This window comes from Polyergus mexicanus, unplaced genomic scaffold (genome assembly GCF_030449975.1).
Source record: "Polyergus mexicanus isolate NDT 795.1 unplaced genomic scaffold, iyPolMexi1.0 SCAF_4, whole genome shotgun sequence".
NCBI classification, from domain to species: Eukaryota; Metazoa; Arthropoda; class Insecta; order Hymenoptera; family Formicidae; genus Polyergus; species Polyergus mexicanus.
In genome coordinates, this window is record NW_027223324.1 from 7,516,575 (window position 1) to 7,538,334 (window position 21,760).

The 21,760-nt window shown below is 36.1% G+C and overlaps 1 protein-coding gene across 2 annotated transcripts in view; it reads left to right on the top strand.

Moving 5' to 3' along the window:
- Trim9 (E3 ubiquitin-protein ligase Trim9) overlaps nucleotides 1-6,810 on the top strand; it is a 106,918-nt gene extending 100,108 nt beyond the window's left edge. For both annotated transcript variants that reach the window (XM_070294098.1, XM_070294099.1), the window contains 3 exons: nucleotides 1,052-1,190; nucleotides 2,252-2,482; nucleotides 3,900-6,810. In XM_070294098.1, coding sequence (XP_070150199.1) covers nucleotides 1,052-1,190; nucleotides 2,252-2,482; nucleotides 3,900-4,228 — 699 coding nt within the window. In that variant the 3' untranslated portion in view covers nucleotides 4,229-6,810. The remainder of the gene's footprint in view (nucleotides 1-1,051; nucleotides 1,191-2,251; nucleotides 2,483-3,899) is intronic.
- Nucleotides 6,811-21,760: the final 14,950 nt, after the last annotated feature.

Genomic DNA, 21,760 nt, shown 5'->3' on the forward strand with positions numbered 1-21,760 from the left:
CCGCTTATTCTCATTGATCTACCATCTCAACTACAATGCTCGCCTTAGAATTTTATTCCAGTCGAACATTTCGATCTGCTTTAACCATTGTTCGTATATGAAAGTCGATCTCGATATCTTATCATATTTTTAAATAAATTATTTGTTTCTGTATATTTTCAAGAATTTCTATTTCATATCATTATTTTCTTATTATATTTAATATATTGTTTTACATACGCATTTATATGGAAAATGAATTTTTTATTTTAAAATATCTTTATATTTTTTTATACTATTAGGTGTACAACTTTGCTTCCGCCGTTTTCCTATAGATGGCTTTAGCGGTAAGTAGTGGTCGAAATAAATAGATCATAGACGTCATGCGATAAACTTGGGCATCTGTCAACATAACCCCATAGAAACATTAGTCGATTTGTGTCTGCATCGTAAAGTTATTCTCGATTGAAAATGTCAGTTTACGAACCAAATTCTCGTCATTTGCGGGAGGTTTTAATTTTCTGCTTCAATATGAAGAAATCTGCGGCTGAGGCTCATCGAATGCTCTCAAATACTTATGGTGAAGCCGTTATTAGTGAAAGAACGTGTCGTGAGTGGTTTCAACGCTTCAAGAACGGTGATTTTCACATCGAAGACCGGCATAGCGGTGGAAGAGAGAAGGTTTTCGAAGATGCAGAATTGGAGGCATTACTTAATGAAGACTCGAGTCAAAGTCAAAAAGAATTGGCACGATCATTGGGAGTGACTCAACAAACAATTTCAAAACGCCTAACCAGTTTTTTACAATAAAGCCTCGAATTTCGGGAAAAAAACGGCGGAAGCAAAGTTGTACACCTAATATATATATATATATATATATATATATATATATATATAAATGATATCTTGTGCATTGTGACAAGCAAGGATTTTTAAATAATATTATTTTGCAAAGGAATTAATTATATTTTCGCGAAAATATCGTTCTTTCTCTCGACTAGCGATACAAATTACTCAGATGTAATTGCAAGCCGCAAATTTACGGGTGTGCCGTTTGAAATCTGATTCACAGGAAGTCTATTGCGGACGCGAGACTATCTGCACTGTGGATGGGCTGCACTTCAACTCACTCTATAATGCCAGGGTGCGGGCCTTTAACAGCGCCGGCGAGGGCGAGTACTCGGAACTGATCGGCCTTCAGACCGCGGAGGGTGAGATTCTCCGGTTTCCCTCCCCCCCCTTTTTCACGGTTTCCTGGGCCGAATGCGCAAAGGGCTCGGCTGGGAAACCGGCATCGGCGCCGGTGTCGCGTTAGGAAGACGAACGGTCGTAAGCGACGTCGATTTTCCAACCGCGCGTATTCCTCTCTTTTTTTTTTCCGCGGCGCGATCGCGTGATCGATGAGATGGACGGTGAACGCACAGAAATGAACGCGATAGAACGCCAGCCTAACGTTTGCGGAATAATGTGAGACCGACAATTGCAAATGACTCCCATTTTTATTTTCGTATATTTTCGATACGGATTCTCGAGAAATTTCGTTTGATTTTATTATTATTGAGTCTATTATATAAATATTTCTTCATCTTTTATCATCGCAGAGAATTAGATGTATTATTATCTTCTAATCTTTGAACGGTGAATCGATTAATAACGAATATTGAATGTTTATTTGATACGCAGATTAAAATTTTTACGTTGCTCCTTTTTTTTTTTTTTTAAGATTGCATTAGCTCTGCTCTGTTTCTATTTATAACATATATTGTTCGGAATGAGATATTAATACGTAATGAGATTGTAAAGGAGAGAAAATTGATCTTTTTTTTTCGTATTTCCGGATAGTGAATAACTTGTGACATTCGCTGAGTGAGAATATTAAATATTAAGTTTCGACAGTCGCACGCGTCGTAAGAAATTCTATATAAAAATTTTTAATGATTCAACATTGCGTGAAGTAAGATATGTCCTCCCCCTTCCACGTTCAGGTTTCGCAATCGCGTCACATCGAGACCTTCGACGTGTCAAATTCTTAAATTATTTAGCGGCGTAGAAAATCCGGGTTCTCCTCCCTCACATCGTTCCTCGTCCCCCATTAAGATTCCACGATCCCGTCACGCCGTTATTAAAATCGAGTGCGGCGGCGATGAATCGAATTTCCAATAACCCGGCCACTTCGATATCCGGGGCTCGTGTGAGCAGTTCGTTAAGCGCGCTTGCGGATCCGTATCCGCGGAATATTAATCGGAGCTACATCCTCTCTGGTCCCTTGCAGTTGCGTGGTTTTCGTGGGCCACCGGCGCGGCCGGCATACCGCAGGAGGTGTCCATATCGGAGGACGCGATGAGCGCGTCCTGCGAGGGCTACGAGCACCGCGTGGTCCTCTCGAGCGTCGGTTTCTCGCGGGGCGTCCACTACTGGGAGCTGACTATCGATCGATATCACAGTGACACCGATCCGGCCTTCGGTATCGCCCGGGCCGACGTGTCGCGCGATCAGATGCTGGGTAAGTCTAACACTGTTGCCCTCCCTCTCTCTCTTTCTCTCCTCTTTGGTCTTTTTCTCCGGAAAAGGAGAGGAAGATCGTGCGGTTTATCTGGCACCGATGAAATATTCATGCGCCACCCGGTACACTCTCCGGAGATCCCTGATTTGTTGGGAAATTCGGAAGCGAGAGACGTATGTATTGTGTTTTTTCTTTCTGTATCTCTCTATCTCTTATATGTCGCTGTGGATGAAAGAAAACGATGGTCAAGAGATTCCGAAAGCGGGCGGTTGTGCAACGTACTAAAAGAGAAGGATACTTTAATCCTTGGATACGTGGAAACCAGGTCAATGCTCATATACCCGTATTCATAGTCCGTCCTTGAGGAATAAGGATTCCTTGTTCCTCGTTCCACGTTTCATAAACTTTCCTTGACCGAACTAGGAATCTTATTGGCTCCCTTATCTCAAGGAAGGTCACGAGCTTCCTTGAGGAGTGGATGCGATCTTTTTAGCAGACGATACGCAGAATATAATCAAATATAACCTCCAAAAGTTAGTTTCATTACATTTGTGGTTTTGTGGTTATTTGTTGTCGCGCTCTCAAACTGAAAGTGTATAAAGGAAAAAGGGATAATGGACAATGAATTTTTAAATGATTCTGACGATGGATTTGAAGACGAAAATCCAGAGAATCGGATTCTGTGGCGGATTCCGAAAAGATACATTCGCGATTGGGAAAATCCCGTGGAATTTTTTGAAGATACGAAAAAGTTTTCATATGTATTATATGAAATTAGTTGCAGGCAGCATAAAACGGTGCTGCCTCCAGTCGGTCACTAAAAATCCCTAAAATATTCCTTCCTTCTGAAAGGGAGACTCGAGGTCCATCTATGAAACAAGGTGGCCTTGCAGATTCAAGGGATCCTTCATGGAGGCTTCCTCCGTCCTTAAAATAAGGAAGGACTATGAATACGGGTATTAGAGCTGTGGAAAACCAAAGATCGCGCTCAGTTTAATAAACCCGATGGAAATGTATAATAGAAATAGAAACTAGAATGTCTCTCAAACCATCATATTTTACTGCTCACAATGCGAGAGAAATAATTATCTCGACTGATCACGCGAAGTCTCTTTGCCTTTGAAGAGAAATATTTATTTCTGATTCGTAAAATCAATCACATGTTTCCCATAAAATTTCAATTAACATACAGATAAATATTGATACGATTATTATTTCATATAAACACATTTATAATTCAGTAGAAGAAAAATAATTTATACAAATATTTTTATTTAAAATATACTCCCCCGCACATTCTGTTTCTAACATTCTAACACTTATTCTGCCATTTACGTGGTAATGCAATTCGATCTCCTCGTCTTTTTCTCGAAGCTGGAGATCGGCTCGCGCAATTTTGCAAATCGTCTGTTCACAGGTAAGGACGACAAGGGCTGGAGCATGTACATAGATCGGCAACGATCGTGGTTCATGCACGGTGGCGGACACGCGCAGCGTACCGAGGGAGGCGTCCAGCAGGGCTCGACCGTCGGTGTCCTCCTCGACCTGGACACCACGCACACATTGCGCTTCTTCGTCAACGATCAGCCGCAGGGCGGTGTCGCGTTTCGCGATCTCTATGGCGTCTTTTATCCGGCGATAAGCCTTAATCGCGGCGTCACCGTAACCCTCCACACCGCCCTAGACGTACCGCGTCATTTGCTCGCGCTCCACGAGGAGTATGTTAGCGATATAGTTCAAAGCTAGGGGTATCTCAATGTCCTGAAGAAGGGCCTGCCGCAGGAGATCGGCTCGGCCTTAGGCTCGTCCGTTTGCATCGGTAACAGATGCAGGGATTTCGAGTCGGGCCAGCTGCTGGAGAAGATTGTCGAGGAGAGTCCGGTTGATGTTAATTGATGAATAGATCGCTATGAGTATGCCTAATATGATCGTTCATTGTGTCTCGGTTTTCTACTATCTCGCTCGGTTCGACGGTACCCAGAATCGCTCCGAAATGTCTCCACGATATCGACATGAACTTTGAATTTTTCGTCAAATTGTGCGGCGACACGAAAGTGGTTCGATTTTCTCGGGGACACAGGGCACATGATGTTCACTCCGAATACGTTGCGATATTTCTCAATTATTCGAAAATATATTTTGCGAGTATTTTATGTCATATCCGATTTATTAGAAATATGAGTTTTTGATCTTTTATATATACGATTCAGAAATATATCGTCCCCGAGAGTGTTAATCCAAGTAAAATTTGTCTCGTTCTACTTGCTTGAATATAAGCGGGATCCACGAGAAATGACAATTCAACAGGTCCGGAAATTTCGGTGAGAAGGTTTCGGCGAGGGAGGGCGCAAATCGTGGAGTTTTTTTGGATCCGGCTTGTTTGAGAAAGTGAAACTTAGAATCGGGATTATTTTTCCCTTTCGTTCGCACGGTCAATAATCCCATTAAATCAGAGATCATCGAGATAATATTTCAATCGAGACACAGATATCGCAAATACATAAGACAGTATAAAATTACTCGAAGAGTGAAAAGGCACTTTATTTTGAAGATTTAATGAGACTGAAGTAATTTACGCACACACGTCACGCAATCCATAAATAATATCTCCCTCGTCAGGAGGTCAAGAGAGCCGAGATAAAGTTCCCTCCGTTCAAGATCAGTACACTTTCTATTTATAGCACGCGCTATATAAAAGCGAAGCAAAGAAAATATTTTTTCCTACACGTTTCCTGAATACGTTTCTCCGTTTGTCTCGAAAGATTACTTCGGCGAAGACTTAACGCACTTCTCAGATTTCGATGCTTCTCAGTAATCAGTCAACTAACTCTTTGACACTTCGCGCGCTATACAACTGACTACAATCTAGGAATTTATGCGTTATACTGGTCGGAGAAATTACCGGATACTTAATCGAAACTGGAAGAGTTGAGCCTTGGAAGCAAGGAAACGTCCATTAGCAAATAGCCAAGTATCGTCGCCGACAAACTTCCGCGTTTGAGTAAAAGCGATCAATCGGAGAAGCGGAGAGTCACCCCGAATAAATGAAGACTCTCTTTGCGAAATTCGTCGATAGAGGAAGAAACGTGAGTATCGTCCCGCTCACCGGCCCCTCGCGATGAAACGCGGCGATTCTCTTGGAACTTCTTACTTCGGGGAGTAAAGTCGAGACTCTAGGGTGCGCAAAGAGCATCTTGAGGGCCGACAGAAGGCATCGAGAAGGACATCGAGTAGTCTTCTCCGCAGCTTGCGTCAAGTAACCAGTAAAGAAACGACGATCGATCCCACCGGACGCGACATCCGCCGCAGTTTTTGTCGATCGCGTAATTAACTCTTTTATCACCTGCCGTCGTGCACCTAACCTAACCATCTTGATAATCTCTCGAAGAACTTATCATTCATCTCGCGTGATCATCGTACGATGCAAAAGGTATAAGAAAATTTTTGTCAACATGTTTTTTGAAATAATTTTATTTTACGAGGAGAAAATGTATTCCCTTTACATCTGCTTTATATAAAGCAACATTTTTGTACATAAATATACAAGAAAGAGATTGCGCCTTTTCTTTATCTGCCGAATTGAATTTTGATCGAAACAGAATTCAGACTCTTAATTTAATTCGATGCTGAAACGAGCGCTGACGAGGCGCGATCGACGACCGAGGAGACGCAGGATAATCGACCATGATAAGATAATTATCCTATACAAGATGAGGAATCGGGGCTCCCTGAGGAACATGCTGATCGAAAGGTTCCTTGTCCTATTCGCTCGATCGATACGCAGAGATCGCTCGATCGTCCTATCACCCATTATCCATATCGACAGACACGTATAGGTGTAATCGCATTTTGTAGGCGTTAAGCTCCATTAAAAGCGTATAGATAGGTAAGGCGTATAAAGCACAGTGCTGTCGCGGCTTTAGTGTACAATAACATACGAATCGAGTATACGTTTTCTAGTCTTCGATAGAGATCTCCTGATCGACATCTCTCTCCTCTCTGTTTGTCCACCTTTATTCCAATTGTCCCCGTTTCCCTTCCTGTCTCCCTCGCATTCGCGTCCACGATTTCGCGCCGGTCCTTTTTTACGACTTTGTATCTCGACGATCAGGAATACAGGACGCTCGATTTTCCCGTTATATTTCGATGTATAACGATAACCCGGAAGCGTTATTCCGCGCCAGGCATTGCGTTAGCTGATGCGCGCGTCTATTGGCGCCATATGTACATAAGTGTATATATACATATGACTATATCGATTGTACCGCCGATGAATTTGCCGATTGTACCATTTACGACTCTGTATCGGATCAATAAAACGCAACGAAAACCTCCGCACGACGTGACATATTTCGATGATCCCTCGATTCTCCCTATCCGATCTTTTCATTTCCCCCGTTGGTAAATTAAAGTACGTAGACGAAGTCTCCCCTACATATTACAGAGAGATATTACAGAGAACACTTTTTTAACATAATATATTATTAATATTGTTTTCATGTATTAAGATTATTTTAATTATATTATTAATATAAAGAAATAATATAATACTCATTTTTGATTCATTATATATATTTAATTAAATAAAAATTAATATACATGTATTAAGATTATTTTAATATATTATTAATATCAAAGAAATAATATAACACTTATTTTTGGTTTATTATATATTTAATTAATTATAAAAAATTAATATACTTTTCTCGTGAGGTAGAAAATCGAGCTTTAAGTTTTCAGATTCCGAGGGAGAGAGATCAAGGGATCCCGCGCGATCATGTCCATAATTCATCGCGTGGTCTCCTGCCGCTTTTTCCCTTCTTTCCCTCCCGTTTTTCGCTCATTTGATCCGAAACTTTCGTAACCTCTCTTCAGGAAGTTCTCCCGCCGTTGCGCAAATTGCGACGAGTTGCCGAACGGCGGAGGAAAAGATTGGCGGAGAGCCTAGTCCACGAGGGATGGAGGAAAAAAAAAAAAAAGAAGCAAGGGGCGAATGGTACGGGGGAGAAAGTGGAGAAGGGTGAGCTTGCGTGTGCCCCGGAGAAAGCATCAACGCGGTTTGGGCGGGCCTCTTTAACGAATGCAATTAGCCGTCGCGGCTGCGGCCCGGGATCATTTTTCCCCTTCGGGCGTTATTTTATATCGCCTTTGCCGTAAGTTCGTTCAAGCACGGCGCTTGATTCGATTCGGAGATTGGAGGAAGGACGTTGCCCGTTCGCGCTTAAGGGCTAATCGATCGCCCCCCTTCTTTTGCTCGTCGTCTTGTCGATAGAAAATACGACTGTCACGATGCATCGCTTCGATCGTCAATAGCGCTTCTCCGTTTAGATGAAGTCACGAGCGAAAAATGTCCCGATATTTTCGTCGTAATGTCTGTGTTCTAATAGCTTCTGGACATTATTTAAATGTATTGAGAAATTGCAGTAAAATGCGAATCAGACTCTTTACGAAATTAATTTAGTAAGCATGTGAAGCTGCGTACTAGGATTATTATTTGAGATGCAAAGTTTTATATAAGAAATTTTTTTCTACCTTTTCTTTATACATTTTATTATTTTATAAATTAAATATTTTAAAAAATATTTTTTTATTTTTTTTTTTAATTTTTTTTTTTATTTTTTAGAACATTGTCCACTAATGAAACTACTCTTAGGAAATATCTTAGGAAAGATAATTCCTTGCTTACCTTTTTGCGCGCTATAATCTTCAGGAAAGCGGTAATATAAGAAGAAGGTAAAGTATCACACCAGTTTACGACGCGTAAAAAACGTTATAAAAGTTGTTCAGTGCCTTTCTGGAAAGTTCTTGTCCCCTACAAATTACAGCCGGCGGTGCTATTGGTAAGAAAGATGGCGTAACTCGGATTAAAGAAAAGAAAAAAAAGCATTGAGTGTGTCGCGTGCGAAAGAGGCGCTTCGAGAATATTGTTACTATTAGGATCGTCTGTTCCCGGGGAAAGGAAACAAGGATAAGACTCCAATAAAAGACTGCCGGTACTTTACGCGAACGTGATTAGCAGTAAAATCTTTGTATATCATTATTCGACTTTTATTGCGTGCAGGATATTTCAGTAGAGAATAATTTTTGACAAAGTACGAATCAAGATTTTCCCTGCAAAAATCTAAATCAAGCAGTATGTGCATTAATATACATATATATAATATTTATATGAATATAATGAAATTATGTAACTTTAAAGATAAAGAAATTTAATAAATTAAGGATTGATTAAAGAGATGACTAACGGAACTTACGTTTGCTTTAGTTAATTTTAAATATACTTCATTTTCAAAGAAATTCAATTCAAGTTTATTAAAGAGCAATTCCGAAGAGAGATATTTAATGTGCTAAAAATTTTCACAAGCTACGCGAAAGATTGCATCCAATCGAATTTTTTTCAAAGAAAAAGTCCTTTTCGAACCAGAGAATGGAGTCTCAAAGATTGTTACAAATAATCCTACATAATTTTTCATAAGGATTTCATGCAAGCCACGTTACGGAAAGACATCAAATTCTAGACAAAAATTAAGTCCATGTATTCTGCTCGCTCGTTGACAATAATGCAATAAGGATCTCAAAGTATAAAAGTTTCGCTTTTTTACCCTTCTTGAAAAAGTGTATACTGCGGCTTTTGAGCTTAAAAGTTAGTTGCGGAGAGAATCGGCGGCTACACCGTGCACGCGTTGTGACAATGGTACACATATACGTAACGACGAAAAATATACCTCGTTAAATGATGCCATCATGTAAATCCCGTGCTCTTCAAAATGTTTCGCACGGATTTAAGGGATTCTATGAGATGTTGGTAAAATTTTAGCGCTCCATTACCTCTACCGCATGGCGATGTAAATTACGTATACCGAGTTAAAAACTTTTCCATTTTCTAATTATAAAACCTTTTGCATCTTTATTTAAAATTATTAAATTATTCCGGATACAATAAACTATCGCATCGTTCAAAGGACTCTTGATTGAGAATTGTTAACTAACAGTAGCTCAGGGTTGGGAAAGTTACTTTATAAAAGTAACTCGTTACCGTTACCGTTATTTTTTCTAAAAAGTAACTCGTTACCGTTACTCGTTACTAATTTTAAAAAGTAACTCGTTACCGTTACAGTTACTAAAAAGTAACGAGTCGTTACAATTTCCGTTACTTTTTTACAATACAAACTAATAAATTATTTTGCATAAGAAAAACTTTTAAAAAATTGTAAGCAAGATTTCATTCAAGGTTTATTACAAAATAAATGATTAAATTTTATCGAAATTCTTTATTAATTTTTAATAAAATTTGTTGCTCCATAGTATCATCATTTAAATGCCCTCTTTGTGGTGTTAATACAGAGCCACCGATGCTAAACATTCTTTCTACAGATGCACTGCTTGGTAGAGCTATATTATATTTAATAAAAAGTTTTTTAAGTCTTAGATAGTCGTTTAACATTTCTATATTACAATTATTTGATTTTAAAAACCGTTGCAATTCTTCTTGTTCAGATTCATTTTGCACCGTTTTTTGCTCAAAAATGAAAAAATCATCGTGATCGTCAGATTTTCCAGCTTTTGGAGAATTTTCAGTTGATCGGATTCCCAATAAATCCTCCAAGTAATTTTCAGCACGTTTTCTTTTTTCTCCGGTTAACCAGTTTAACTTAAATTTTGGATGTAAACATGCTGCTATTATTAATTCTTTTGTTTCAAATATTGTAAGAAAATTTAAATCAAATATAGTAAATTAAGCGACATTGTTTGTTTTATTGAGATTAATAATTTTGAATCAATAGTTTAAAATAAAATAATATTTTTCAATTAAATCCTTATTTAAAATTAAATAACATGTATTAATCAAATTAATAAGTTACCTTTTATTTAAACCTTGCTGAATAGCTTCAACCAATGAATGGCAATCTATAAGGTCAGATTTATTGAGATTTTCTAATTTTCGTTGCAAGGTACTTAGAACTGGTAGTAAATGAGAGCTCTGCTTTTCCGAAAAGATAAAGCTCTCATTGGATATCGCGCGTCGGGTCATCGCACTGGTCTGCAAGAGCCATAAGTTGATCAATCGCATTCAAGCATTTTTACAACATAATAAGAATGCTAATTGGTCGATTTGCTTACGGCTTTACGGTTAAGATAAAAATTTTATCACGCACAATAGCAAGAATAATATCTTAAATAAATCAAAAAATTTGAAAAAAGTAACGATAAAAGTAACTGTTAAATTCGTTACTCGTTACCGAAAAATGTAACGAAGTTACTTTTTCCGTTACAAATAAAATTTGTAACGCCATTACCGTTACAGTCACCGAAAAAAAGTAACTGTAACGGTAACGGCGTTACAAGTAACGCGTTACCTCCCAACCCTGCAGTAGCTATATGATGATTTAATCGAAAACATTCTTTGAATTTTAAGGAATATCTGTAAGCCATGCAAGGATTGAAAATTAATTGATGAAAGAATTTCTTGAATTTTTCTCCATAATTACGCGAATGGAAAATTATCTGCTATGTGACCACAGTTACTATCTTACAATAATTTTTGAAAAAAATCATCTCTATTGCGATCAAAACGAAAATGAAATACATTCCTAATAATATTATGTTGCGCGTCCCCGAGTCAAGCTTATAAATTAACAGGACTCGCTCAGCCCATTTACATTGTTCCTGCAAGCCATAATCCAACATATATACAACGACAATGGTAAAAACAAGAGAAAAACATACGCGTATTTCCGCTTAGTTTTGTCCGCAGCAAGCCGTCCAGCCTGAGCGAATAAAGAGGAAACAAGAGCAGCCATCTGCCCTGGTGGTAGTCCGTAAATCCAGCGTCCTTTTTCGCGATCCATGCGCTATCTCCGGCTGATAATGGTCCGAATTCCCGGGACGATCGAGACGCGGAAACGTGACGCTCGTTTCGGTCCAGAACGAGAAGAGCCGAGACACGTTGTCGATCCCCTGTTCGCGACCTACTCTCTTCTCTTCCGCGCTCAATTTCTTATTTATCCCCGCGAGATTAAACAGGACTACTGTACGTGCGTGATCAGCGAGGCGTATAGAAGGGTCGCCTTAATCGCGTAGCCGTGCGTAGCTCTCCATCGGCGAGTCTATTAAAAAAAGAAGGGGAGAGAAAAGATACGGGGAACCTTTCGAGGGGTTCGTTAGAGTTGGACCGAGAGACTTCTTCTAATACGATGGTTTTCTTAGATAAAGACCGAATTGCTTTGAAGGTAGTGTATACGCGAGTTTTATTTACAGAAGACTTGTCGAAGAAACCGCATTCGGTATCATTTCTATTTAATTGCTTTGTACACTTTAATTAGGAATTGCAGCTTTATAAAAGATCTTATCTCGCGCGACTGACAATTTAAATTCCAAATATAATTATATTTATAATTTTAAATATTAATTAAATAAAGAAAATATATATAAATTATTGTATTTATAATTTTATATTTTTAATTGATAATTATAGATTATTTTATATAACTTTACCTTTAGGCTATCCATCAATATCGTGTCAATTATCGTGAATCTCTCGCAATAACTCAGCATTACGTTCATAAATATGTACTTGGGCGGTATCGATCCGAAAAGACTGGGTACATATCTTGAGGAGTTGAGCCGTTAATAAAAAAATATTTTTACCGCAGTTAGGACTATGAAAATTTAAATAAGCAGCGACGGGAAGCACTTCGACGGCGGCGCGACGTCGAATTCACGGTGGCTTTTAAGCTCCACAAGATCGTTAAATATCTGGATGGATATCTGTGTGTGTCCGATGTCATCAGCGAAGTCTAAGTGCGCTACATTAATATCGTAAACTCGAAACTTCCGACCGTCTGTGATTTCAATTATTCAAGTATCTTTCGCGACATTACATCGTCCTTTGAAAATTTTTATCCCCAGTGAATAATATATGTCGAAATCATATCGCTGTACTGACAAAGCGTAAAATTCTTTGCGGAAGAATGTAAGTTTGTGAATATGCTTCCCTCTTTTTTAGAATATAACTGCATTTTCGATAAAAATTACAGTATTCTTAAAATACATAAAAATCAAGAGATTTGTAAAATCCTTGTTTTAGCATTTGTGCATTTAATAGAATTTTACATAAAAGTTTTTGTTTAGTTTTTATAGAATTGTCTATTTGCAGCGTATAATTAAAATCATAATTAAAATCTCGGTAACAATCAGTCATATCTAAAAATGAAAATTTTCGAGAAACTAAAAGAAAATTTTTTTGATATTTATAATAACGATTGTTTCGTTATTTCTATTCAAGCTTTCTGTTAATTATTAGAGTTAAAAATTTATTATTCTTGTGTGAGAAGGATGGCAGATTTTTATTTTTATCACAAGTTAATATTCAATGCGCGATTTCAATCTGGCAGCACTCATGTGTCTCTCATTATTTTATTTTTATCGTTCACTTATATGTCGATTATTATTTCCAACCCATACAGCACTGAAGCTTGCAACAACATTGCTCCAACATTGTAATATTGGATATTGCAGTTTAATGTTGCAGAAATATTGCAAAGACATTATTTTACAATATAACTTTAGCAATGTTACAGCAACATTCCGAAAATATTACAAAAAAAGTATTCAATAATCGCTAGTTCATTCGTTTACCACTATGCGGCGCATGTTGCGCTATCTATTCCGCGTTTAATTTTTAATCATGATGATTATATAAAGTTTACAAAGAGCGGCTAGTAAGATTAAAAAGATATAATAACTATTTTTGTTAATTTAAGTCGTATGATATGACCCTAATACAGGGGCTCAGACATTGGACTAAGAATTCTTTTAATAGTTTCCATTCTTATATAAAATCAAAAATTTGATAATATTTTCTAATATGCAAAAGATACTTCAGATTTTAATAAATAAATTTTGAGATTATATAAAGACAAGAGAGATGTGAAAAAAACTCGTTGTATGCGTAAATTCACCACAATCTTTTTGCATCCGGATATCTGAAGAATTCGGATACAAAGAAATTGTGAATTTACGCAATTGCAAATTGAGTTTTTTCTTATTTCTCTTAGATATTCTCTGTCACTGAAGGAAGTCGAATATGTACTGAAAAATTTACATTTTATAATTTCGTTATTATTATAATACAGAAAAACTAATATATACACGCTAGATCCTGACTCTTATAGGCCTAATTTCTTATTATTTTTTTCATATGTTAAGGATGTTATGTCGATAAATATACATAAAGCATTATTGCATATATATTATATTGCTATGTTGCTGCAATATTATATTGCAATATTTCTGTAGGCGGACATTTTATTGTTGCTGCGATATCATAACAACGTTGCAGCAACATTTCGTAATGTTTCTGCAATGTTGCAATCTTGCAGAAAAATGTTGCTGCAATGTTGTTGCAATCTTGCGGTGCTGTATGGGAAATATTTACTCTATAAGTAAATTTATTTACTCAATGAGTTAAATTATTGTCTCTCGATCAACAGTACATATAAGCATCTCTGAATTTTCCTCGCAAAAAATCTATATACATTAATGAGCGAAGACGAAGAAACAATAAGATCAAAAAATTGTTAGAATTGAGAGGTATTTTTCCTTCAGTCAACAGCTCTCTTTTATCAAGTACACGAGCAGAATTTTTGAAGAATCGCGATTTTAGAGGCGGCGGAACATTTGCCAATATTGGGCGCCTGATTACGATTACGCCGTCTGCCGTTCGGAGATCGAGAACCATTAGATTAACCCTTCCTTCCTTCGCCGCCGACAATTGTCGTTCCGGCGGTACGGCAGGGCGATTAGAGGAACGGGTGTTTCGAAACGCAATTTCCGGGTTAACGAGGCGCCGACCAATGGAGCGAACACCATTTGTGGAGAGAGAGAGAGAGTCCACGCGCGCGGGATTAGCGCGAATTTTCGAGCCGATAACCGGGTCGAGTGCGAAATAATTATCGGGCGCCGATGAGCCGCGTTATTATTCCGGAATCCCCGGGAAATCCCCGAAAAACACACGGTAACACGCGTTTTCAATTAAAAGCATCGATATTGTCGGCGCGGCGCGTGCAGCGACCCGAATGATTTTTCGACCGCATCGCCGGTAAATCTTATTTAATCGTTTACGCGTACACGCGGATTAAATTCGACGCTTTTCGGGCCATTCCTCATTCCATCCGGTACGCAGAGGGAGAGAGAAAGGTTGTTAAAACGAAAAAGATTAACTACGTGACGCGACGTATTAATTATAATGCAGTACTTCGTTAAAGAGATCAAAATGTTTGACGTATAATATATATATATATCACAACATCTCGTAAATATTTATACTAAATCTCTTAATTCCGTAAAGTTACGAAAATCATTATAATTTATAGCCACATTACTAAATGCGTTTCAACGAACAATAAATTAAAAATTCTTGAATAATTATGTAGTTTGTAGAATCCAAAATTTTCAGACTCGTTCCTGTGTGTGCTCCTTTATTCCGATACGCGTTTATTTATCAGCTCAAATTATTTTCTGTTATTCCCTCTTCCATACAGCACTGAAGCTTGCAACAACATTGCTGCAATATTGCAATATTGCATATTGCAGAAATATTGCAAAGACATTATTTTACAATATAACTTTAGCAATGTTACAGCAACATTCCGAAAATATTACCAAAAAAGTATTCGATAATCGCTAGTTCATTCGTTTACCACTATGTGGCGCATGTTGCGCTATCTATTCCGCGTTTAATTTTTAATCATGATGATTATATAAAGTTTACAAAGAGCGGCTAGTAAGATTAAAAAGATATAATAACTATTTTTGTTAATTTAAGTCGTATGATATGACCTCAATACAGGGGCTCAGACATTGGACTAAAAATTCTTTTAATAGTTTCCATTCTTATATAAAATCAAAAATTTGATAATATTTTCTAATATGTAAGATACTTCAGATTTTAATAAATAAATTTTGAGATTATATAAAGACAAGAGAGATGTGAAAAAACTCGTTTTATGCGTAAATCCACCACAATTTTTTTGCATCCGTGGATATCTGAATATTTCGTATACAAAGAAATTGTGAATTTACATAATTGTAAATTGAGTTTTTTCTTATTTCTCTTAGATATTCTCTGTCACTGAAGGAAATCGAATGTGTACTGAAAAATTTACATTTTATAATTTGGTTATTATTATAATACAGAAAATCTATATACACGCTAGATCCTGACTCTTATAGGCCAATTTCTTATTATTTTTTTCATATGTTAAGGATATTATGTCGATACATAAAGCATTATTGCATATATATTATATTGCTATGTTGCTGCAATATTATATTGCAATTTTTCTGTAGGCGGACATTTTACTGTTGCTGCAATATCATAACAGCGTTGCAATAACATTTTGCAATGTTTCTGCAATCTTGCAGAAAAATATTGCTGCAATGTTGTTGCAATCTTGCGGTGCTCTATGGGCTAACGCGGTATAATCGTATTTTATACGCGATAAATTCTTTTCGCGATCTGACAAGCAATGCGTTTTGAAGTTCGTAATTATGCGATCGAATGCGAGATATACGAGCGCCGAATGCGGTGTACGTTACATGGATATGGTTACAAATGGCCAGACGGCGTAGGATTCGCGTAGTGACCGTATCAAAGCGTAAATGGAGAAATCGATGCTATGGCTTAGACTACCCGGCCGTGTACACTACTCGAAACTCGGCAGCTTCCGATAGAGAGAACAAAAGGAGAAACTTAGCCCGCCGCCGAATCCTCAATAAAGTACTCCTCGAGAGTTCAATACGTCGAAGAAAAAGGACCAAGTTTTCACGAACGAGTAAGTACGTACATCTCGTCGTTTTCGGCATAGAAAGCCCAAATCGGTATCATCGAAAGATGACACAGGTGTATCTCTCACATACAAGATACTACCACTTAATCCTACATGTACTAAAGCATGTGTTTAGAAATTTTTATTCTTAGGATACTTGCGAAGTCACTATACGTATAGATAATCTTATTTATTTCACGAAAGGATGCGTTGATAATATATATATTAAGAAATTTTAATGAAAAGAGGAGAATTTGATATCGCTTATAGAACAAACGCTAATCTTATATAATCTTTTTATGGAAAAGACAGCGAAACGGATTAAAAAGAAACGAATAATGGAACCATATTGATTGAAATTAAATCTCAGCAAAAGTGTTTTGCTTGACGCAAAGTGCACATAATTAAATGAATTCACTCGGAATCGAAATCTTATTCCTGGACTTTCCAATTTGATTATATCCTCCAACGCAGAAATTTATTTACTAATTTACATAATTTATTTTCATTTCGAGAATGATGCAACTGAACGTCGAAAAATCATTTATCGATGCGATTTTGACCACGAGATGAAACACGTTTTTTTTTTGTTTTTTTTTATTTTAGAAGAAGAAGAAGAAAGAAAGACGAAGTTCTGAAATAGCACAAAACGTAGACGAGACATTACTCTTGACTGAAGAAGAACTACCCTTATACGTATAATATTCTCCTGAGGATTACACCGAGGGTATGTGAAGTTCTCCGAGTTCTTTCACACGGGACGCGTATGGGATATTTTTGATTGTGGCACGGAAAGTAGGTTTTAGACTTTGCAAAATGAGACGCGAAAAGAGACATCACTCTTAAGCACACTTCTTTTTTTGTTGCGGAAGCTTTAACGTCCTCCCGGGACACAACGGAACGAATCTTCCTCCTCCGTGGGAGAAAACTTCCTCTCGGAGCCGCGAAAGTGTGAATCGCGAGTTTCTAAAATGTCTCGTTATGCAAAAAAAGAACTCATTTCCGAGGAACATTTTCCTCCGCGAGCCTTCCTCTCCTCCCCCCCCCTCCCCGGCTCCGCTGAGTTACTATCAGATGTAGATCCGCGTAAATAATAAATATGCAAAAGGCAAACATTCGAGGCCTCGCGTCAGTCACCGACTGAGTAAAATAACTTTGCTTAATCGCCGTCGCGTCAATCGGTGTTTGCGATGAAATGGCGAACTGCGGCTCGCTCTGAACTACAATTATTATATAGCGCGCGGGACAAAGAGCCGCCGACGTTTCTCTCCGTGGCGATTCGCCGATCGGGATTGTTCTGTTCCGGTTAATCAGCATGTTTCCCCGTAAGTTCATTACCAAAGTGGCCCTCGTGTCGATTGCGACTCACCGATTCGAATCACCCCGTTAGCACTCACCCGAGCGACGGGGTGCGCTATTGTTTTCCGAAGACGTTTCATTGTGCTTTGCAAATTTAGGTATGTTGATATTTGCCAGCTGTGTGTATTTGTGCTCGATAGCACTTGGAACCCTGGATTGAAGCAATTATTTCTGCATACTGTTATGCCACTTTGAACGGCCAAGATAAAAATGGAGAAAAAGATAATATATAAAATTTAACACATTTTAATATTGAGTTTTATAAATATTAAACTTTTCCCTCTATAATTAAAAACAAATCCGTTTATATTATATTATAAAGAAGAGAAATAACTATAATAGAAAATTTGTAAACGTACAATTACAGAATATAGCTATTGATATTAGAAAATACGATTTGTTATTGTATGAGTGTATATATATATATATATATATATATATATATATATATATATATACAGGGTGTCCAATTTTAAAGGACCCACTCAAATATCTCAGAAACACTGCGTTAAATCGAAAAATGTTTCAAATAAAAGTTGTGTGGCTTCAAGGGGGCCATAAGATGGTGACAATGATTTGACCTTGGAAAATCATTTGAAGGTCATGTGAAGGTCAACTTTAAAATCTTAAATGGAAACCCCCATTTTTTATTTAGTATTCTTGTAGCTGACATCGAGAGCTTTCCAAAACACTATAATAAAGTATTTTCTCATTAAGTACTTTTTGAGTTATTTTATATTTTAATCTGACATATTTTGATATAAAAAATAAAATATTTCGTAAAATATTCAGTTTTCGATAATTTTACCGTAATGCTTCTATGTACAGAATAATAAGACAAATTAATTAGTGCCAACAAAAAACAAATAATTGTTTAAAAAAATACATTGTAAATAATTTTCTTAAAAACAATTTTTTTTTTATACTAATTGATTTGTCTCATTATTCTGTACGTAGAAGTATTACGGTAAGATTATCAAAAACTAAATATTTTACGAGATATTTAATTTTTTATATCAAAATATAATGTCAGATTAAAATATAAAATAACTCAAAAAGTACTTAATAAAAATATACTTTATTATAATGTTTTGGAAAGCTCTCGATGTCAGCTACAAGAATACTAAATAAAAAATGGGGGTTTCCATTTAAGATTTTAAAGTTGACCTTCACATGACCTTCAAATGATTTTCCAAGATCAAATCATTGTCACCATCTTATGGCCCCCTTGAAGCCACACAACTGTTGTTTGAAACATTTTTCAATTTAACGAAGTGTTTCTGAGATATTTGAGTGGGTCCTTTAAAATGGGACACCCTGTATATACAGACACACTCATACAATAACAATAAGTGGATTATACGTATGAATAATGTAGTACACGACGCAAAAATCACATTATTCATTCTCTACCAGAGTAAGATTATTTGGAATTAGTAATACACATATATACATTGATTATATCTCTTGGAAATATAACATGGGGCTTATATACACCATAGTAACGCTGGTCCATTATCCTTGTAATATACGTTTTCATTTCATTAAGCTTAACCCACTAAGTTACAGGCAGTAGTTTTCGAGAAAATTTGTAGTTCCCAAACGCATATATTTCATTTCATAAACTGTCATATATCTCATCACGTACATATAGTATGTGTAGGATATTTACGTGAGATTTCTATTACACAGAAGCTGTTATAAAAGTCCAATAAAATGTTAGTGATAAATTTTTTGACACGTCTATAATTGATTTTTACTTGAGGTATATACATTGTATATTTTGAGAGAAACAAATAGATTTTTAATGCAATAAGTCACATTTAATTATGTGGGAGTTTTTATCGATATATTTAAATTTTTTTTTTTAATATTATAAACGGAGTCTATAAAATTATTTTCGAACGTGTTTTGAACGCGGACGTAACATCATTAATTTTCGCTTGTTAAAAGAAAGATATTAGTAATATCTAAAAACATTAAGTGACATATCATATTCTTCCGTGAAGACTAATCTCTTGTGATGCATTAGAGAGATGGTACGTGTGTTAAATTACTCAAAGCGCAGTATAATTCAATTTATGTCTCGGTCGTAAGATAAATTCTAATGTATGATTCTCTTGCGGAAAATGTCTGCCATGCAGATGAATAAAGCTTTACGCCACTACATGTAATGTCAAATATTCTAACATAAATTTTGAATGTCGTCGGCTTTTCTGTGACGATCATTATGTATTGCTCCATTTGAAATGAATTGTATAAAAATGTTTAACAAAATGAATAAAGTGTATAGATTTCAACGCATAATAAAAGATCTTAACGCCTTTTACGAAATAGCCTACTAAACGTTATATCATCCTCAATTTTTTCTAAGTTGATACATATTGACTTTACTAGCTTCTCATAATTTTTAATTTTTAAGTATTTATTAATGTTACAAATTTATAAAGAAGTATGAAATTATAAATAGCGACTAAATCTTATTACCAATGACTTTGCATTATTTGATGCAATTATCTATAACCGCATTTGTGAGAGGATTCAGGGTTGGGAAAGTTACTTTATAAAAGTAACTCGTTACCGTTACCGTTATTTTTTCTAAAAAGTAACTCGTTACCGTTACTCGTTACCAATTTTAAAAAGTAACTCGTTACCGTTACAGTTACTAAAAAGTAACGAGTCGTTACAATTTCCGTTACTTTTTTACAATACAAACTAATAAATTATTTTGCATAAGAAAAACTTTTAAAAAATTGTAAGCAAGATTTCATTCAAGGTTTATTACAAAATAAATGATTAAATTTTATCGAAATTCTTTATTAATTTTTAATAAAATTTGTTGCTCCATAGTATCATCATTTAAATGCCCTCTTTGTGGTGTTAATACAGAGCCACCAATGCTAAACATTCTTTCTACAGATGCACTGCTTGGTAGAGCTGTATTATATTTAATAAAAAGTTTTTTAAGTTTTGGATAGTCGTTTAACATTTCTATATTACAATTATTTGATTTTAAAAACCGTTGCAATTCTTCTTGTTCAGATTCATTTTGCACCGTTTTTTGCTCAAAAATGAAAAAATCATCGTGATCGTCAGATTTTCCAGCTTTTGAAGAATTTTCAGTTGATCGGATTCCCAATAAATCCTCCAAGTAATTTTCAGCACGTTTTCTTTTCTCTCCGGTTAACCAGTTTAACTTAAATTTTGGATGTAAACATGCTGCTATTATTAATTCTTTTGTTTCAAATATTGTAAGAAATCTAAAATCAAATATAGTAAATTAAGCGACATTGTTTGTTTTATTGAAATTAATACTTTTGAATCAATAGTTTAAAATAAAATAATATTTTTCAATTAAATCCTTATTTAAAATTAAATAACATATGTATTAATCAAATTAATAAGTTACCTTTTATTTAAACCTTGCTGAATCGCTTCAACTAATGAATGGCAATCTATAAGGTCAGATTTATTGAGATTTTCTAATTTTCGTTGCAAGGTACTTAGAACTGGTAGTAAATGAGAGCTCTGCTTTTCCGAAAAGATAAAGCTCTCATTGGATATCGCGCGTCGCGTCATCGCACTGGTCTGCAAGAGCCATAAGTTGATCAATCACATTCAAGCATTTTTACAACATAATAAGAATGCTAATTGGTCGATTTGCTTACGGCTTTACGGTTAAGATAAAAATTTTATCACGCACAGTAGCAAGAATAATATCTTAAATAAATCAAAAAATTTGAAAAAAGTAACGATAAAAGTAACTGTTAAATTCGTTACTCGTTACCGAAAAATGTAACGAAGTTACTTTTTCCGTTACAAATAAAATTTGTAACGCCATTACCGTTACAGTTACCGAAAAAAAATAACTGTAACGGTAACGGCGTTACAAGTAACGCGTTACTTCCCAACCCTGAGAGGATTATACGCTGACGAGAATTCATAAAATAAATTGTTACGTTTTCCTTGCGATAGAATTGAAGAGTTCTCGGTCGCGGATGCGGAAGAAAAGTGTCAAGAGAAATGGCGACTAACGATAAAAAGTTACGTGGCTTTCTGGCATGAGGAAAGAGACTCGATATGATAAAAT